The sequence below is a fragment of the Salvelinus fontinalis genome, chromosome 5 (assembly GCF_029448725.1).
Source record: "Salvelinus fontinalis isolate EN_2023a chromosome 5, ASM2944872v1, whole genome shotgun sequence".
Classification (NCBI taxonomy): domain Eukaryota; kingdom Metazoa; phylum Chordata; class Actinopteri; order Salmoniformes; family Salmonidae; genus Salvelinus; species Salvelinus fontinalis.
In genome coordinates this window covers 12632632-12647301 of record NC_074669.1, presented here as the reverse complement: position 1 = coordinate 12647301, position 14670 = coordinate 12632632, and the positions used below count along the sequence as shown (strand labels likewise).

General features: G+C 40.0%; 1 protein-coding gene across 3 annotated transcripts in view; it reads right to left on the bottom strand.

Annotated features, from left to right (window-relative positions):
- gna11b (guanine nucleotide binding protein (G protein), alpha 11b (Gq class)) overlaps positions 1-8011 on the bottom strand; it is a 58242-nt gene extending 50231 nt beyond the window's left edge. The window contains exons 1-2 of one of the 3 annotated variants that reach the window (XM_055922486.1): positions 7054-8010; positions 6766-6891 (exon numbers count right to left, since the gene is read on the bottom strand). In XM_055922486.1, coding sequence (XP_055778461.1) covers positions 6766-6886 — 121 coding nt within the window. In that variant the 5' untranslated portion in view covers positions 6887-6891; positions 7054-8010. Of the gene's footprint in view, positions 1-6765 lie in introns of all 3 variants that reach the window. The other 2 variants (XM_055922485.1, XM_055922487.1) reach the window with 2 other exon arrangements.
- Positions 8012-14670: the final 6659 nt, after the last annotated feature.

Genomic DNA, 14670 nt, shown 5'->3' with positions numbered 1-14670 from the left:
TGCAATTGACATGAATGTCCACCAAAGCTGTTGCAAGTTAACTGAATTAATTTCTCTACCATTAGCTGCCTCCAACGTCACTTTAGAGAATGTCCAACCGTCCTCACAACCGCAGACCACGTGTATGGTGTTGTGTGGGCGAGCGGTTTGCCGATGTCAACATTGTGAACAGAGTGCCCAATGGTGGTGGTGGGGTTATTGTATTGGCAGGTATAAGCTATGGACAATGAACACAATTGCATTTTCCCGATGGCAATTTTAATGCACAGAGATACTGTGACGAGATCCTGAGGCCCATTGTCATGCCATTCATCCGACCCCATCACCTTATGTTTCAGCAGGATAATGCACAACCCCATGTCGCAAGGATCTGTACACAATTGCTGGAAGATGAAAATGTTCCACTCACCCATTGAGCATGTTTCAGATGCTCTGGATCGACAACTTGTTCCAGTTCCCGCCAAAATATCCAGCTACTTCGCACAGCCTTTGAAGAATGGAACAACATTCCACAGGTGACAATCAACAGCCTGATCAACTCTATGCGAAGGAGGTGTCGTGCTGCATGAGGCAAATGGTCACACCAGATACTGACTGGTTTTCTGATCCACGCCCCTATTTTTTTTTTTTAAGGTATGTGACCAACAGATGCATATCTGAATTCCCAGTAATGTGAAATTCATATTAGGGCCTAATGAATTTGTAAATTCATCAATTTCCTTATTTGAACTGTAACTCAGTAAAAGTTAAAATTGTAGCATGTTGCTTTTATATTTTTGTTGAGTATATTTCAACCTGTGTGTCTCAAAGCCTTATCTGACAAGACAGTCAGTCCACTGCTTGCCAGTCTAAAGCCTTATTTAAGTTACCCTTGTATGATAACACATTTTACCAGCAGTATGGCACAGTCAGGAGGAGAAGCTACATTTCCAAGAGTTCCAAGCGGTAAAAACAAATAGTTTTTACCGCTTGGAACTCTTGGAAATGTAGCTTCTCCTCCTGACTGTGCCATACTGCTGGTAAAATGTGTGAGACAGGGGTGTCACCAAAACGATGTTGTATTCATTAGGTATGTCATAGCTAATTTTGAAAAGGTGCATTATGATATATTACAAGCTCAAAACATGTTTCAGCAAAAATGACAATAACTGTGGGCATTTGTATGACAATTAAGCCTAGCCCTATTAGATCCCAAGACACTATTAGATACCAAGACTTACTTGGGATCTAATAGTGATTGACCACCTCCACTGATGGACATGGATGTTTTAAATCTGCTTTGTAGCAATTTCTAGATGTATTAGCCTATCACAACATAGATGCATTTGTAGCGATCTGCCAACCCTGTCCAATTTTTTTGAGTACCAGAAGCACGAGGAAAATTGAAGATGTAGCACGCACCGAATTAGGGTTTACCTTTCCACAAAGTGGAAAAGGGATTTGTCCATGTGTTTACGTACAGCAGACAGTCGGCAAACTCAGCATCACAACAAACAGTAGGAGGGGCAGACACTGGGTGGTTATGTCGAATAATGATGTATTAATCTCCATTTCAGTTGACACAAACTCCATACATGTCTGTGTGTTACAGCTCGAGAATCGGGATGTTAGATTTACTAATATGTATATATATGTCATGGGATACATTTGCAGAACAAAGCCCATGAATGGATTGTCATCTGAATGGTTTAATGTAATTGGATTTCAGAAGTTATTTTTAATGTCAGGTGTAGACTCAGCCTAAGGCCATTCATTAAAATGTGTACAAATTTGCCCAACTTTCTCCAAATCCCTGGAAACCCATTTGTTCCCAAAAGCCACCCTTAATCCAGATATAGGCCAAACACTATATTCTCTCCTGAATTAACCTGAAACATAAAAACACAGAAAAGATTTGACAGTCTCTAGAATCTCCCAGAATGCCCAGGTTTCCTGGCCTCCGTTCACACACTGTGTGTAGCAGCTAGGCCTTGTTCTTCGCATTTCCTTTTATGAAAGGCCATCATGCCTTAGTTGGCTTGTGAATTGGCAATAACTGTTCCAGAATTAATAAGGCAGTGGTCAAAAAATAAATCAACGGCTGGCTATATTAAACTATTAGTTAACCAATGCCCCTTGACAGAGATGAGCTTGTACAAAGACCTTGATGATCCAGGGTTTCCGGATTAAAGCCTATGGTTTTAAACACACTAAGAAATAGGCTTCCAAACAAATCTCATTAACACAGAGAAGAACCAATTAAGACGTGCAATTATGAGCAGCAAATAGAGGGAAACTGGTAGTTCCAAGTGTGTGTAGAGACATGGACAGAGTTTCTGAACAAGTTTAACACATTCTGGAGAGGAAATCTACCTGATAATGTAGCAAAACATAGCCTATTGTCTAACATTTCAGTAACACCTTCAAAATACTGTACATTTCCCAGTATAAAATAGTCACCTATAATAAGCCTAATACTTAATTCTTGAGCACCAAAAACATGACCTGGTAAAGTACAAAAGACTGATTTTCAAATTCACATTACGTACACTAGTGTTGTCGAAATATCAGAATTTTGACGTCGATACCAGGTTCAGTATCACGATTAGGTTTGCACATTTTGGGGGAATATTCAGAGGTGGAAACTTTCCGTGGGAATTAAAGGGAATATGGGAATTGACGGAAATATGCAAATTAATATTACTATTTAAAATGGAGATGTTTTTTGTATTGGATATATTTACCATATAACATAAGTCGAAATAATTGAAATGACTAAATCCTTCCAATAGAAAAACAAGTAAAATGTTACAAATTGAACTTTAATGAAATTGGATGATTTCACTGAACAGAAAGGAATACTGAATGATCTCCCACAAACGTTTTCAACATACATCTGTAAAATGATAGTCTAGAAACAAATGCTTTGGTTGTCTTCCTCTCAGGCTTCCATGTCTTCTCCCTGGACCTCCTCAATGTCCACCGAGAACATCAGACTGAGGAATCATCTTCACTGTCACATTCCAACATTGTTGAGGATGGCTTGTTGTTAGGCTCAAAAATCCTCAAATTTGGCACGGTGGAAAATTTGGCCTCATCCAGGCCAAGGTGGTAAGACACGGTAGTGATGACACCATAGGCCTTGTTGATCTCTGCACCAGACAGGATGCTCTTGCCAGCATACTTGGGGTCCAACATGTACACTACAACGTGTTTGGGCTTCAGGCAGAAGTCTTCACACTATTTGATGTATTTCAGAACTGCAGTTTCCTCTGCCTGGTGCAACAGTGAAGTGGGCAGGGCGGTGCGGATTTCTTCTCTTACATCTGCAAGCCGAGTCTGAACATCAGACAGGATGGCATTGTCTCCCTCAATCCATGCAATGGCAACTGCTATAGGTTTCAGGAGTTTCAGGCTGCTTACCACTCTCTCCCAAAATACATCATCCAGGAGGATCCTCTTGATAGGGCTGTCCATATCGGCAGACTGCGATATGGCCATTTCTTGGAGACTCCTTCCCCTCCAGGAGACTGTCAAACATGATAACAACACCACCCCAACGGGTGTTGCTGGGCAGCTTCAATGTGGTGCTCTTATTCTTCTCACTTTGCTTGGTGAGATAGATTGCTGCAATAGCTTGATGACCCTTCGCATACCTAACCATTTCTTTGGCTCTCTTGTAGAGTGTATCCATTGTTTTCAGTGCCATGATTTCCTTGAGGAGCAGATTCAATGCATGAACAGCACAGGCAATCGGTGTGAAGTGAGGGTACACATGGTTGATGATATTACTAGTTTAACTAGCTTGTTGTGCGCTGCAAATAATCAATTTATCATCGAATCACAGCCTACTTCGCCAAACGGGTGATGATTTAACAAGCGCATTCGTAAAAAAAGCACTGTCGTTGCACCAACGTACCTAACCATAAACATCAATGCCTTTCTAAAAATCAATACACAAGTATATTTTTTAAATCTGCATATTTAGTTAAGAAATTCATGTTAGCAGGCAATATTAACTAGGGAAATTGTGTCACTTCTCTTGTGTTCAGCGCAAGCAGAGTCAAGGGTATATGCAGCAGTTTGGGGAGCCTGGCTCGTTGCGAACAGTGTGAAGACCATTTCTTCCTAACAAAGACCGTAATTATTTTACATAATTATGACATAACATTGAAGGTTGTGCAATGTAATAGAAATATTTAGACTTATGGATGCCACCCATTCCATAAAATACGTAACGGTTCCGTATTTCACTGAAAGAATAAACGTTTTGTTTTCTAAATGATATGGTCAAATCCGGAAACTATTAATGACCTAAGGATCGTATTTCTGTGTATTTATTATAATTAAGTCTATGATTTGATAGAGCAGTCTGACTGAGCGGTGGTAGGCAGCAGCATGCTCGTAAGCATTCATTCAAACAGCACTTTACTGCGTTTGCCAGCAGCTCTTCGCAATGCTTGAATACAGCGGTGTTTATTACTTCAAGCCTATCAACTCCCGAGATTAGGCTGGCAATACTATAGTGCCTATAAGAACATCCAATAGCCAAAGGTATATGAAATAGTCCTATAATACCTACAACCTAAAACTTCTTACCTGGGAATATTGATGACTCGTGTTAAAAAGGAACCACCAGCTTTCATTAGTTCTCATGTTCTGAGCAAGGAACTTAAATGTTAGCTTTTTTACATGGCACATATCGCACTTTTACTTTCTTCAGTGTTTTTGCATTATTTAAACCAAATTGAACATGTTTCATTATTTATTTGAGACTCTTTTTTTTAATGTATTATATTAAGTTAAAATAAGTGTTGTCAGTATTGTTGTAATTGTCATTATTACAAATATATATTTATATATCATACATTGTGTGATGCCTCTATGTTGTCCAAGAAGCCTCTATGTTGTATTTTTTACAACCATGTCATCCACCTGACAGTCACTGTGATACGGCTCAGTTATGTCAGCCCTAGAGGCACAGCGGCACAAAAGTCCCACCACGAGGATGTCTGATTTTGTGACCCAAGCTCCAGATTATGTCTCTGATCTAATTATTTTCTTAATTGCTGCTCCTTTTCCCCCAACTATAAAAACACAAAAACGATCTGAAGAGACATTAGCTCTGACTACAAAACCCATGAGACTTAACCCACTGTAGCTTACTTACTGAACAGCGTAAACTAGCCTATACTCTAGTAATGCATGCAAAGTTGATTTCAGTTTGCCATTCAAACTATAGACATCTATGATAACATAATTCATCTTTGATAAAAACAGAGGTCAAATCTAGAGTGAACTAAGGACAACTGAGCCAGTGTTTGTTGTTCAGTGGTGTCGTTGAGGCTATACGCAGGTATACGCTGTATACCCACTTTTTCTTCCAGTGGGCACTTTTTCACTTCTTAATCCCAAAGTAGTGTAGTGGAGGTATACGCCGTATTAAAAATGTAGTACAAGAGAGAAATCATGCACAAAGTTGCCTACACAAACCAACGTGAAATATACATTCACATGCGCACCGTTTCAGTAGAATAGACTAGCATCTAGGCAGCAAGAGCGCACAGCTCTCAACTGGTTATTGCATGGAGCAGCTCGGAGAAGAACAACATCGGTAGCCGGTAGGGTTGGTAAGAAAATAATTTGAACTTATGATATCTACCAGTAAATGGTAACTCAGGATATTCTAACCAGGTATTGAATAAGTTTGGTCCGAAGCCTTGGTTGAATCTTTGCCATGCGTAATTCAGTCATCATCCTCTGTTTGAATAAAAATGTCTTAAGGCTTTCCCAAAATAACCTTCCAATTAAAATGTTGACTGCATTATATCATTGGTAGAATGATATAATGATGATTTGTATCAATCGGGATGGCATTTGATTTGCAAACTCTGCCATCACATACGGCGGCAGGTAGCCTAGTGGTTAGACCAGTAACCGAAAGGTTTCTGGATCAAATCCCAGAGCTGACAAGGTAAAAATCTGTCGTTCTGCCCCTGGAAAAGGCAGTTAACCCACTGTTTAAAAGAATTTGTTCTTAACTGACTTGCCTAGTTAAATAAAGGTTACATTTTTTATATATATAAATATGACAACAATACAGTAACAACAACAAAAAATCTCATTTTTCCCAGACCTCAAAAATGGTCTCCTGATGATAAGCATTGTTGAGGACTTACATCACGTGTCCTTTTTCTATACAACAAAAATGTGATTGAGAGTGAAAACCTGAAAGATCAGAAAAAAATAAAACCATAGGAAAACATTTTGGCAAAATTACAGTATAGCCACTTCTCCAGGCACCACTACATCACGGGTGTTGTTGAATGTACAGCTTTGACAGATGGGCCATTTCAATGTTACCATAATTTGTGTAGAATCATGGGTGTTGGGACTATGTAGTAGCAGGATTTCGAGTACTGTGTTCTTCTCAATGCCATTCAAATTATAAAGTGAAATCGTTTTTATATAAATCGGATAACGTTATCAACATATGGAAACTGTGGTTTACTTCAGCAGTCCTGTTATGTAATTGGGGGCAACTTGCTTTGCATACTATAAATATTTATTTATACAGCAACTACACTGTCATATCATTAGACATAGCAACAGCATAATTTATGCCCTGATGAATGGTATCACTTCAGCAATGATGCCTTACTGACTCCGACATTTAGAGCAATCACATACGAATTCAAGCAATTGAAGAATTCAGGCATCTTTCTGCGTAATTCAATTATGGGTTTGGGGTGTGTATGGAGGAAGAATGGTTTAATGTTACTGTACCCAATAAAAGCAGTTTGAGTTCCCTCCTCGCGTCTCGCTTGTCTCGGCGAAGCTGCTTATCGATCTCAGCGTTGATTCGTTTGGACTCCTTCGCCTCCTCGCTCAGGCAACAAGCCATCATGGATTCTAAAGTCATCACCGCAGTATTTAAAAGCCCGACTTGAATGGGGCGCCCACGCCTCACACTTAGTAGCAAATAATTGTTCTGATCCCTTTTGTAAATCAGAATGGACAGTCCTGTGGTAAAAACAAATGAGTGTTGTGGATGCAACAAATGTAGTCAATTACCTACGATTAAGTTTGCCCTCCTTCGAAGACGCCTGTGTGCGAGCTACTGTAGCATTGGCAGCAGCTACACCGAATATTTCACAGCCTGTAAGTCTCGTGCAACTGTCAAGTTTGAGTTAATATAGTTGAAACAGACACAAATATAGATAATAGGGCCCAGTTAGCTCTGCTAAACTCGACAGCAACTAGCCAGCGACGACAGCTGAATTTGCTAGCTTAACACTTGACAGTCATCTGGATAACTAACTTAGCTAGCTATTTTGCGTTTCTCTCCAAAAACGAACAATACATTTCTTGCCAAATGTTGTAGTTGGCTGTAGCATCAACTCCAACGCATCTAAATAGCCGTGTGCTTACCAACCCAGGTCCCGGAGACAAGGGGACAAACTTGGCTGCCACATCTGTACAGTCTCCTGCTTCGCCTAGCCGCCCCAGAACCAATAACGTTACCTTAAAACGCCCGAGAAGTGACAAAGAACGTCTGTGAAACTGTCCATCAGCTAACTAAAGGAGTAACTAGTTGTCAAAAGGCAAACCACAACAGGGATTTAAGAAAAAGATAAAAGCTGCAAAATAATCCTTAAATCTTTTTATTATTTAGCTAGGATAGCAAGCTAGCTATCTCGTGTGTTGCTTTTGTAAGCTAGCTAAATGTGGCTTACCCGCTAGCGGTAACGTTAGCTAGCTGGCTAAAATGGATAGCTAGCCATTTATATTACATTTAGCCCAGCTAAAACGCCAAATTTGGCTAGCTAACGTTCTTCATTGTGGTAACATTTTCCAAAAACGTAGCTAGCTAGCTAGGTAGACTCAAACTAGCTATAAAAAATGTATAAAAACCTAACTGACAGCAAAAGTGACCTTATCTGTTTTTCGCCCCCCTTTGAATTTTTTTCCTTCATCCCTCGGTGTGATGTACACACTACTTTGTTGCTGGCGACACTTCGGGAAAAAGTGACTGACAGAGCGAAAGCAAATCAAAACGGAGAATGGGGGTGGTTAATCATAAGTGAATGGGTGGGGTTTACGCTGTCTACGGGCAGGTTTCAAAAGTTTGTTAGAGAAACCTACAAACTCTTTCCTTTGGTTGTCACTAGTTACCCCAGCCACAAAGTCGAAATTGGCTCGTACAAATTCATGAAATCAGACATGTACTTTTTGGTCATTATATAAAGGTTAGCAGTGGTTATAGTTAGGTTTGAAATCACAGTTTAAGACGGTAATTTGTAGAAATTGGCGTGGTTTAGATATAATTATGACAACTAGTGACGAACTATATTCTTTCGAGGAACGTCAACCACCGTTCCAGATATGACTGGATGGACAACGCCCATCCCCTGTCAAACGTCGTTAGTCACTGCCACGTTTTTTTTTTTTTACCAGGTAAATTAGTTGAGTACAAATTCTTATTTACAATAACGTCCTACCGGGAAAAAGTGGGTTAACGGCATTGTTCAGGGATAGAACGACATATTTTTACCTGCTCAGCTCAGGGATTTATTACAGCAACCTTTCAGTTACAGGCCTAACGCTCTAACCACTAGGCTACCTGCCGCCCATGTTCATATACTCATCGAAGTTACTATTTCCTAGTTGTGATGTCAGGAATACAACATTGTTTAATAAAAGATTGTCTATTATATATACAGGACCAGCCAAAAGTTTGGACACACCTCTCATTCAAGGGTTTTCCTGATTTTTACTAGTTGGTATTAGAATAGTGAATAAATCAAAACTATGAAATAACAAATATGGAATCATGTAGTAACCAAAAGAAGTGTTAATCAAATAAAAATATATTTTATATTTGAGATTCTTCAACGTAGCCACTAATTGCCTTGATGACAGCTTGCACACTCTTGACATTCTCACAACCTTCTCCATGAGGTATTCATCTGGAATGCAATTCAATTAACAGATGTGCCTTGTTAAAAGTTAATTTGTGGAATTTCTTTCCTTCTTAATGCGTTTGAGCCAATCAATTGTGTTGTGATAAAGTAGGGTTGATATACAGAAGATATGCCTATTTGGTAAAAGACCAAGTCCATATTATGGCAAGAACAGCTCAAATAAGCAAAGAGAAATGACAGTCCATCATTACTTTAAGACATGAAGGTCAGTCAATCAGGAAAATTTCAAGAACTAGAAATTTTCTTCAAGTGCAGTCGCAAAAACCATCAAGCGCTATGATGAAACTGGCTCTCATGAGGACCGCCACAGGAAAGGAAGACCCAGAGTTACCTCTGCTGCAGAGGACAATTCTTTAGAGTTATCAGCCTCAGAAACAAATGCTTCACGGAGTTCAAGTAACAGACACATCTCAACATCAACTGTTCAGAGGAGACTGCATGAATCAGGTTTTCATGGTCGAATTGCTGCAAAGAAACCACTACTAAAACACAAATAAGAAGAAGAGACTTGCTTAGGCCAAGAAACACGAGCAATGGACATAAGACCGGTGGAAATCTGTACTTTGGTCTGAGTCCAAATTAGATTTTTTGGGTTCCAACCTCTGTCTCTTTGTGAGCTGCCGAGTAGGTGAACGGATTATCTCCGCATGTGTGGTTCCCACCGTGAAGCATGGAGGAGGAGGAGTGATGGTGCTTTGCTGGTGACACTGTCTGTGATTTATTTAGAATTCAAGGAACACTTAACCAGCATAGCTTCCACAACATTCTACAGTGATACGCCATCCCATCTGGTTTGGGCTTAGTGGGACTGTAGTTTGTTTTTCAACAGGACAATGACCCAAAACACACCTCCAGGCTGTGTAAGTGCTATTTGACCTAGAAGGAGAGTGATGGAGTGCTGCATCAGATGACCTGGCCTCCACAATCACCCGACCTTAACCTAATTGAGATGGTTTGGGATGAGTTGGACCGTAGAGTGAAGGAAAAGCAGCCAAGAACTCAGCATATGTGGGAACACCTTCAAGACTGTTGCAAAAGTATTCCAGGTGACTACCTCATCAAGCTGGTTGAGAGAATGCCAAGATTGTGCAAAGCTGTCATCAAGGCAAAGGGTGGCTACTTTGAACTTTTTTGGTTACTACATAATCCCATGTGTGTTATTTCATAGTTTTGATGTCTTCTCTATTATTCTACAATGTAGAAAATAGTAAAAATAAAGAAAAACCTTTGGTACTGTATATCTGCCTAGGTGATGAAACCCCCTTCACTAGTGGAATTTAACTTCCTTATGGTATAAAAATCAGTTTTGGCAAGATAAATATGAGTATTAAGGTTCTGAATCGTTCAGTGGGGTCTTTCTCTAACATATTAACATTATATCCAAAAAGTGTTTTTAGGCAATTTTGTAACCTAATACATCCGAAAATAAGCATGGAGCTCTGTTGACAGTAGCGGTGCAGGTTTCTAGTAACAGCTTTTGAGGATTTTACACTTTTTGGTTGTTGTCTTCAAAGTTGTTTCTGCGGGTGGCAAAAAGCTAAATTAGCATGACAGGAGCTGAATTAAATGTAAAAGGCTTTGATAATAAAAAGCTTGATATGCTCAGTGCTCCGTTGACATTTCACTGAGATACACTTCTTTTTGTGAGAAATCTTCTAAAAAGAACAGGAATTTTGAATTAATAGGACAAGCGTTTACTAAAACATGAAAATACTATGTCATGTCTGAAAATCGATATCCATCTTACCTCTATATTGTTTTGTATTCTGCAGATTCTTAAAGTAAGATGATGAGTTCATTAGGAAAGTGGGCATGTCAGGTAGCCATTAGCCTTAATTCTTGCACAGAATCCATTCTAGCTGACGCAATGCAATTTTCCTGATTTCATTCTGGCCTCAATTGATTTAATCACCCTAATTCTAGCCATCCTACAAGCGTTAAAACTCCAATGACTTTTGAACGGATTATGGTAAAGACATGAGGTTCAGACCTTTGTTTTCCCTAGAGGATTATCTACACAATTAACATTATGTTACCCATTCGTCAAAAAAAGCATTTTTGATTGGACACCCTATAAGATATTAGAGTTACCGCTCTAACAATGGAAATAAGACATCATACAAGGTGAAGGAGCATGGCGGAAGTGGATGTCCAAAGTGAAACAACAACCCCCCAACCCATTAAACTTAATCTATATCATGCTGAAACAATTAGGATTATTCAGCATGTCTACAACCTTTTCAAAAGTAACATCTGTTACCCCCAGTAACTCTTTTGCCGTATCCACAATAACCTTCAACCTGGCATTTCTGCTTTCCACAACCCAAGTCGTGTTGATAACCTTACCAATGAAAGCTATGAAGTTAACTTTATTCACTATCAAAGTGTCCTTTGACACAGCACATTAATGAGTGCAAGATTTGCTGAAAAGGTCTCGAAACCATGCCAGGACCAGCAGATTCACCAGCACGACATTTGGTCCACTTAGTACAGGAGCAGCCATGGAAGCTCCATCATTCCGCACTGTAGTTCCACCTATCTATCTTACAGACTCTGCATACAATACATAATGACTGATTCTATATCTGTGAGCCTCTCTAGCCTCTCTCTGCACCTGGCATCCACCAAATGCTGCACTATGTTCCCCTTAACAATTACAACACTTAACCTTCACATTGCTCCCATATTCACCGTAATCATGTCCCTCTCCACACTTGGCACATATTTCCTTTCCTTTACACTGAACAACTATATGTCCCATTATTTGGCATTTAAAACACCGCAATGGGGATTGGACAAATTCTCAGGAATTGAAATTAAGATAAATACAGTGGGGCAAAAAAGTATTTAGTCAGCCACCAATTGTGCAAGTTCTCCCACTTAAAAAGATGAGAGAGGCCTGTAATTTTCATCATAGGTACACTTCAACTATTTCAACTTCAGCAAATTATGGTGGAAAATAAGTATTTGGTCAATAACAAAAGTGTATCTCAATACTTTGTTATATACCCTTTGTTGGCAATGACAGAGGTCAAACGTTTTCTGTAAATCTTCACAAGGTTTTCACACACTGTTGCTGGTATTTTGGCCCATTCCTCCATGCAGATCTCCTCTAGAGCAGTGATGTTTTGGGGCTGTTGCTGGGCAACACGGACTTTCAACTCCCTCCAAAGATTTTCTATGGGGTTGAGATCTGTAGACTGGCTAGGCCACTCTAGGACCTTGAAATGCTTCTTACGAAGCCACTCCTTGGTTGCCCGGGCGGTGTGTTTGGGATCATTGTCATGCTGAAAGACCCAGCCACGTTTCATCTTCAATGCCCTTGCTGATGGAAGGAGGTTTTCACTCTAAATCTCACGATACATGGCCCCATTCATTCTTTCCTTTACACGGATCAGTCGTCCTGGTCCCTTTGCAGAAAAACAGCCCCAAAGCATGATGTTTCCACCCCCATTCACAGTAGGTATGGTGTTCTTTGGATGCAACTCAGCATTCTTTGTCCTCCAAACACGACGAGTTGAGTTTTTACCAAAAAGTTCTATTTTGGTTTCATCTGACCATATGACATTCTCCCAATCTTCTTCTGGATCATCCAAATGCTCTCTAGCAAACTTCAGACGGGCCTGGACATGTACTGGCTTAAGCAGGGGGACACGTCTGGCACTGCAGGATTTGAGTCCCTGGCGGCGTAGTGTGTTACTGATGGTAGACTTTGTTACTTTGGTCCCAGCTCTCTGCAGGTCATTCATTAGGTCCCCCCGTGTGGTTCTGGGATTTTTGCTCACCGTTCTTGTGATCATTTTGACCCCACGGGGTGAGATCTTGCGTGGAGCCCCAGATAGAGGGAGATTATCAGTGGTCTTGTATGTCTTCCATTTCCTAATAATTGCTCCCACAGTTGATTTCTTCAAACCAAGCTGCTTATCTATTGCAGATTCAGTCTTTCCAGCCTGGTGCAGGTCTACAATTTTGTTTCTGGTGTTCCTTTGACAGCTCTTTGGTCTTGGCCATAGTGGAGTTTGGAGTGTGACTGTTTGAGGTTGTGGACAGGTGTCTTTTATACTGATAACAAGTTCAAGCAGGTGCCATTAATACAGGTAACGAGTGGAGGACAGAGGAGCCTCTTAAAGAAGATATGTGAGAGCCAGAAATCTTGCTTGTTTGTAGGTGACCAAATACTTATTTTCCACCATAATTTGCAAATAAATCCATTAAAAATCTGACAATATGATTTTCTGGATTTTTTTTCCTAATTTTGTCTGTCATAGTTGAAGTGTACCTATGATGAAAATTACAGGCCTCTCTCATTTTTTTAAGTGGGAGAACTTGCACAATTGGTGGCTGACTAAGTACTTTTTTGCCCCACTGTATGTCTGTACTTTTCCAGGCAAAACCTACTCAAACTTCAGCAGCACTGATAAGCTTTCGCTTCTTTGACCCTCTTTTCCTACTGATCAAACTTTTAACCTCAATAACTCTGCCTCAATTCACATTTTCTTTAATATTATCTATGGAAATAGATATTGGGACCCCAGTGATGACTCCACTAGTATAAGAGAACATTACTTTTAATCTTCTTCCCTTTAAGCTTTTCTATTTGCAGAATCTTCCCTTGCTGAGCCAGGCTAACACAACATATTAACAATCTACCATTTCCAATGAACTCATTTGACTTCATTTCACTCCAAAACATTATTACTCTTGCTTCCTACCTTGGCTTTCTTTATACTTTCTTTACTATGCGCACCACTGCTTTCTGTATAATGATATCTCTTCTTCCTATGTCTTTCCACTACAGACCATTCTGGTCCTTGACCCTCATCCTCCCATATCATCAAAACTGACATCTATACGGTTCACATTCCAGCACAGCTGTTGATTCTCCAACCTTCTCCATTTCCTCCATTTCGTCCGCACTACTCGCCGCCATTTCGGCTATCAGACTTCGAGACGTGAGTTGAGTGGAGTTGTAGAAGAAGAATGGAGAACAGTAGTATCAAATAATGGAATGATAAAGAAGAAAGTGTTGAAAACTGAAGGGGATGATAAGTATATGGTAGACAATGATTTGTTTCTTGTTGGGATGCAATTTTTGATAAGGATGGTAATCTGTGAGACTCTCGAAGAAGGTGAATCTTGTGCGAGGAAAAGTAGGATCAATCAGTGACCAGGTCCTGATTAATTGTGTGTCTGAGGAACAAAGGAAGAAGGCAGTGGGCATCATGAATAATAATAATAGTAAAAAATAGTTGTAACACAAGAGTAAATACATAATGAGCAATGATACCTTGGGTTTATACATGGGGTAGCAGTACGAGGAAATTGAGGTAATCAAGTAGCTACCCAGACTAACTATTTAGCGGTCCTTTGGCTTGGGGGTAAAAGCTGTTCAGGAACCTTTTGGTCCCAGACTTAGTGCTCCAGTACCGTTTGTTGTGCGGTACCAGAGAGAATAGCCCTCCACTTACTGTAGTCCACAATAAGCTCCTTTGTCTTGTCCATGATGAGTGAGAGGTTGTTGTCCTGGCAACAGACTTCCAGGTCTCCGACATCCTCCCTATAGGCTGCCTCAGCGTCATTGGTGATCAGGTCCACCACTGTTGTGTCATTGGCAAACTTAAAAAAAAAATAAAAGGTTTTTATTGAACATCCGAAATATACAATATACTAGCAGTGAAGCTGCTCAACAACTAAACGATACCAGTCA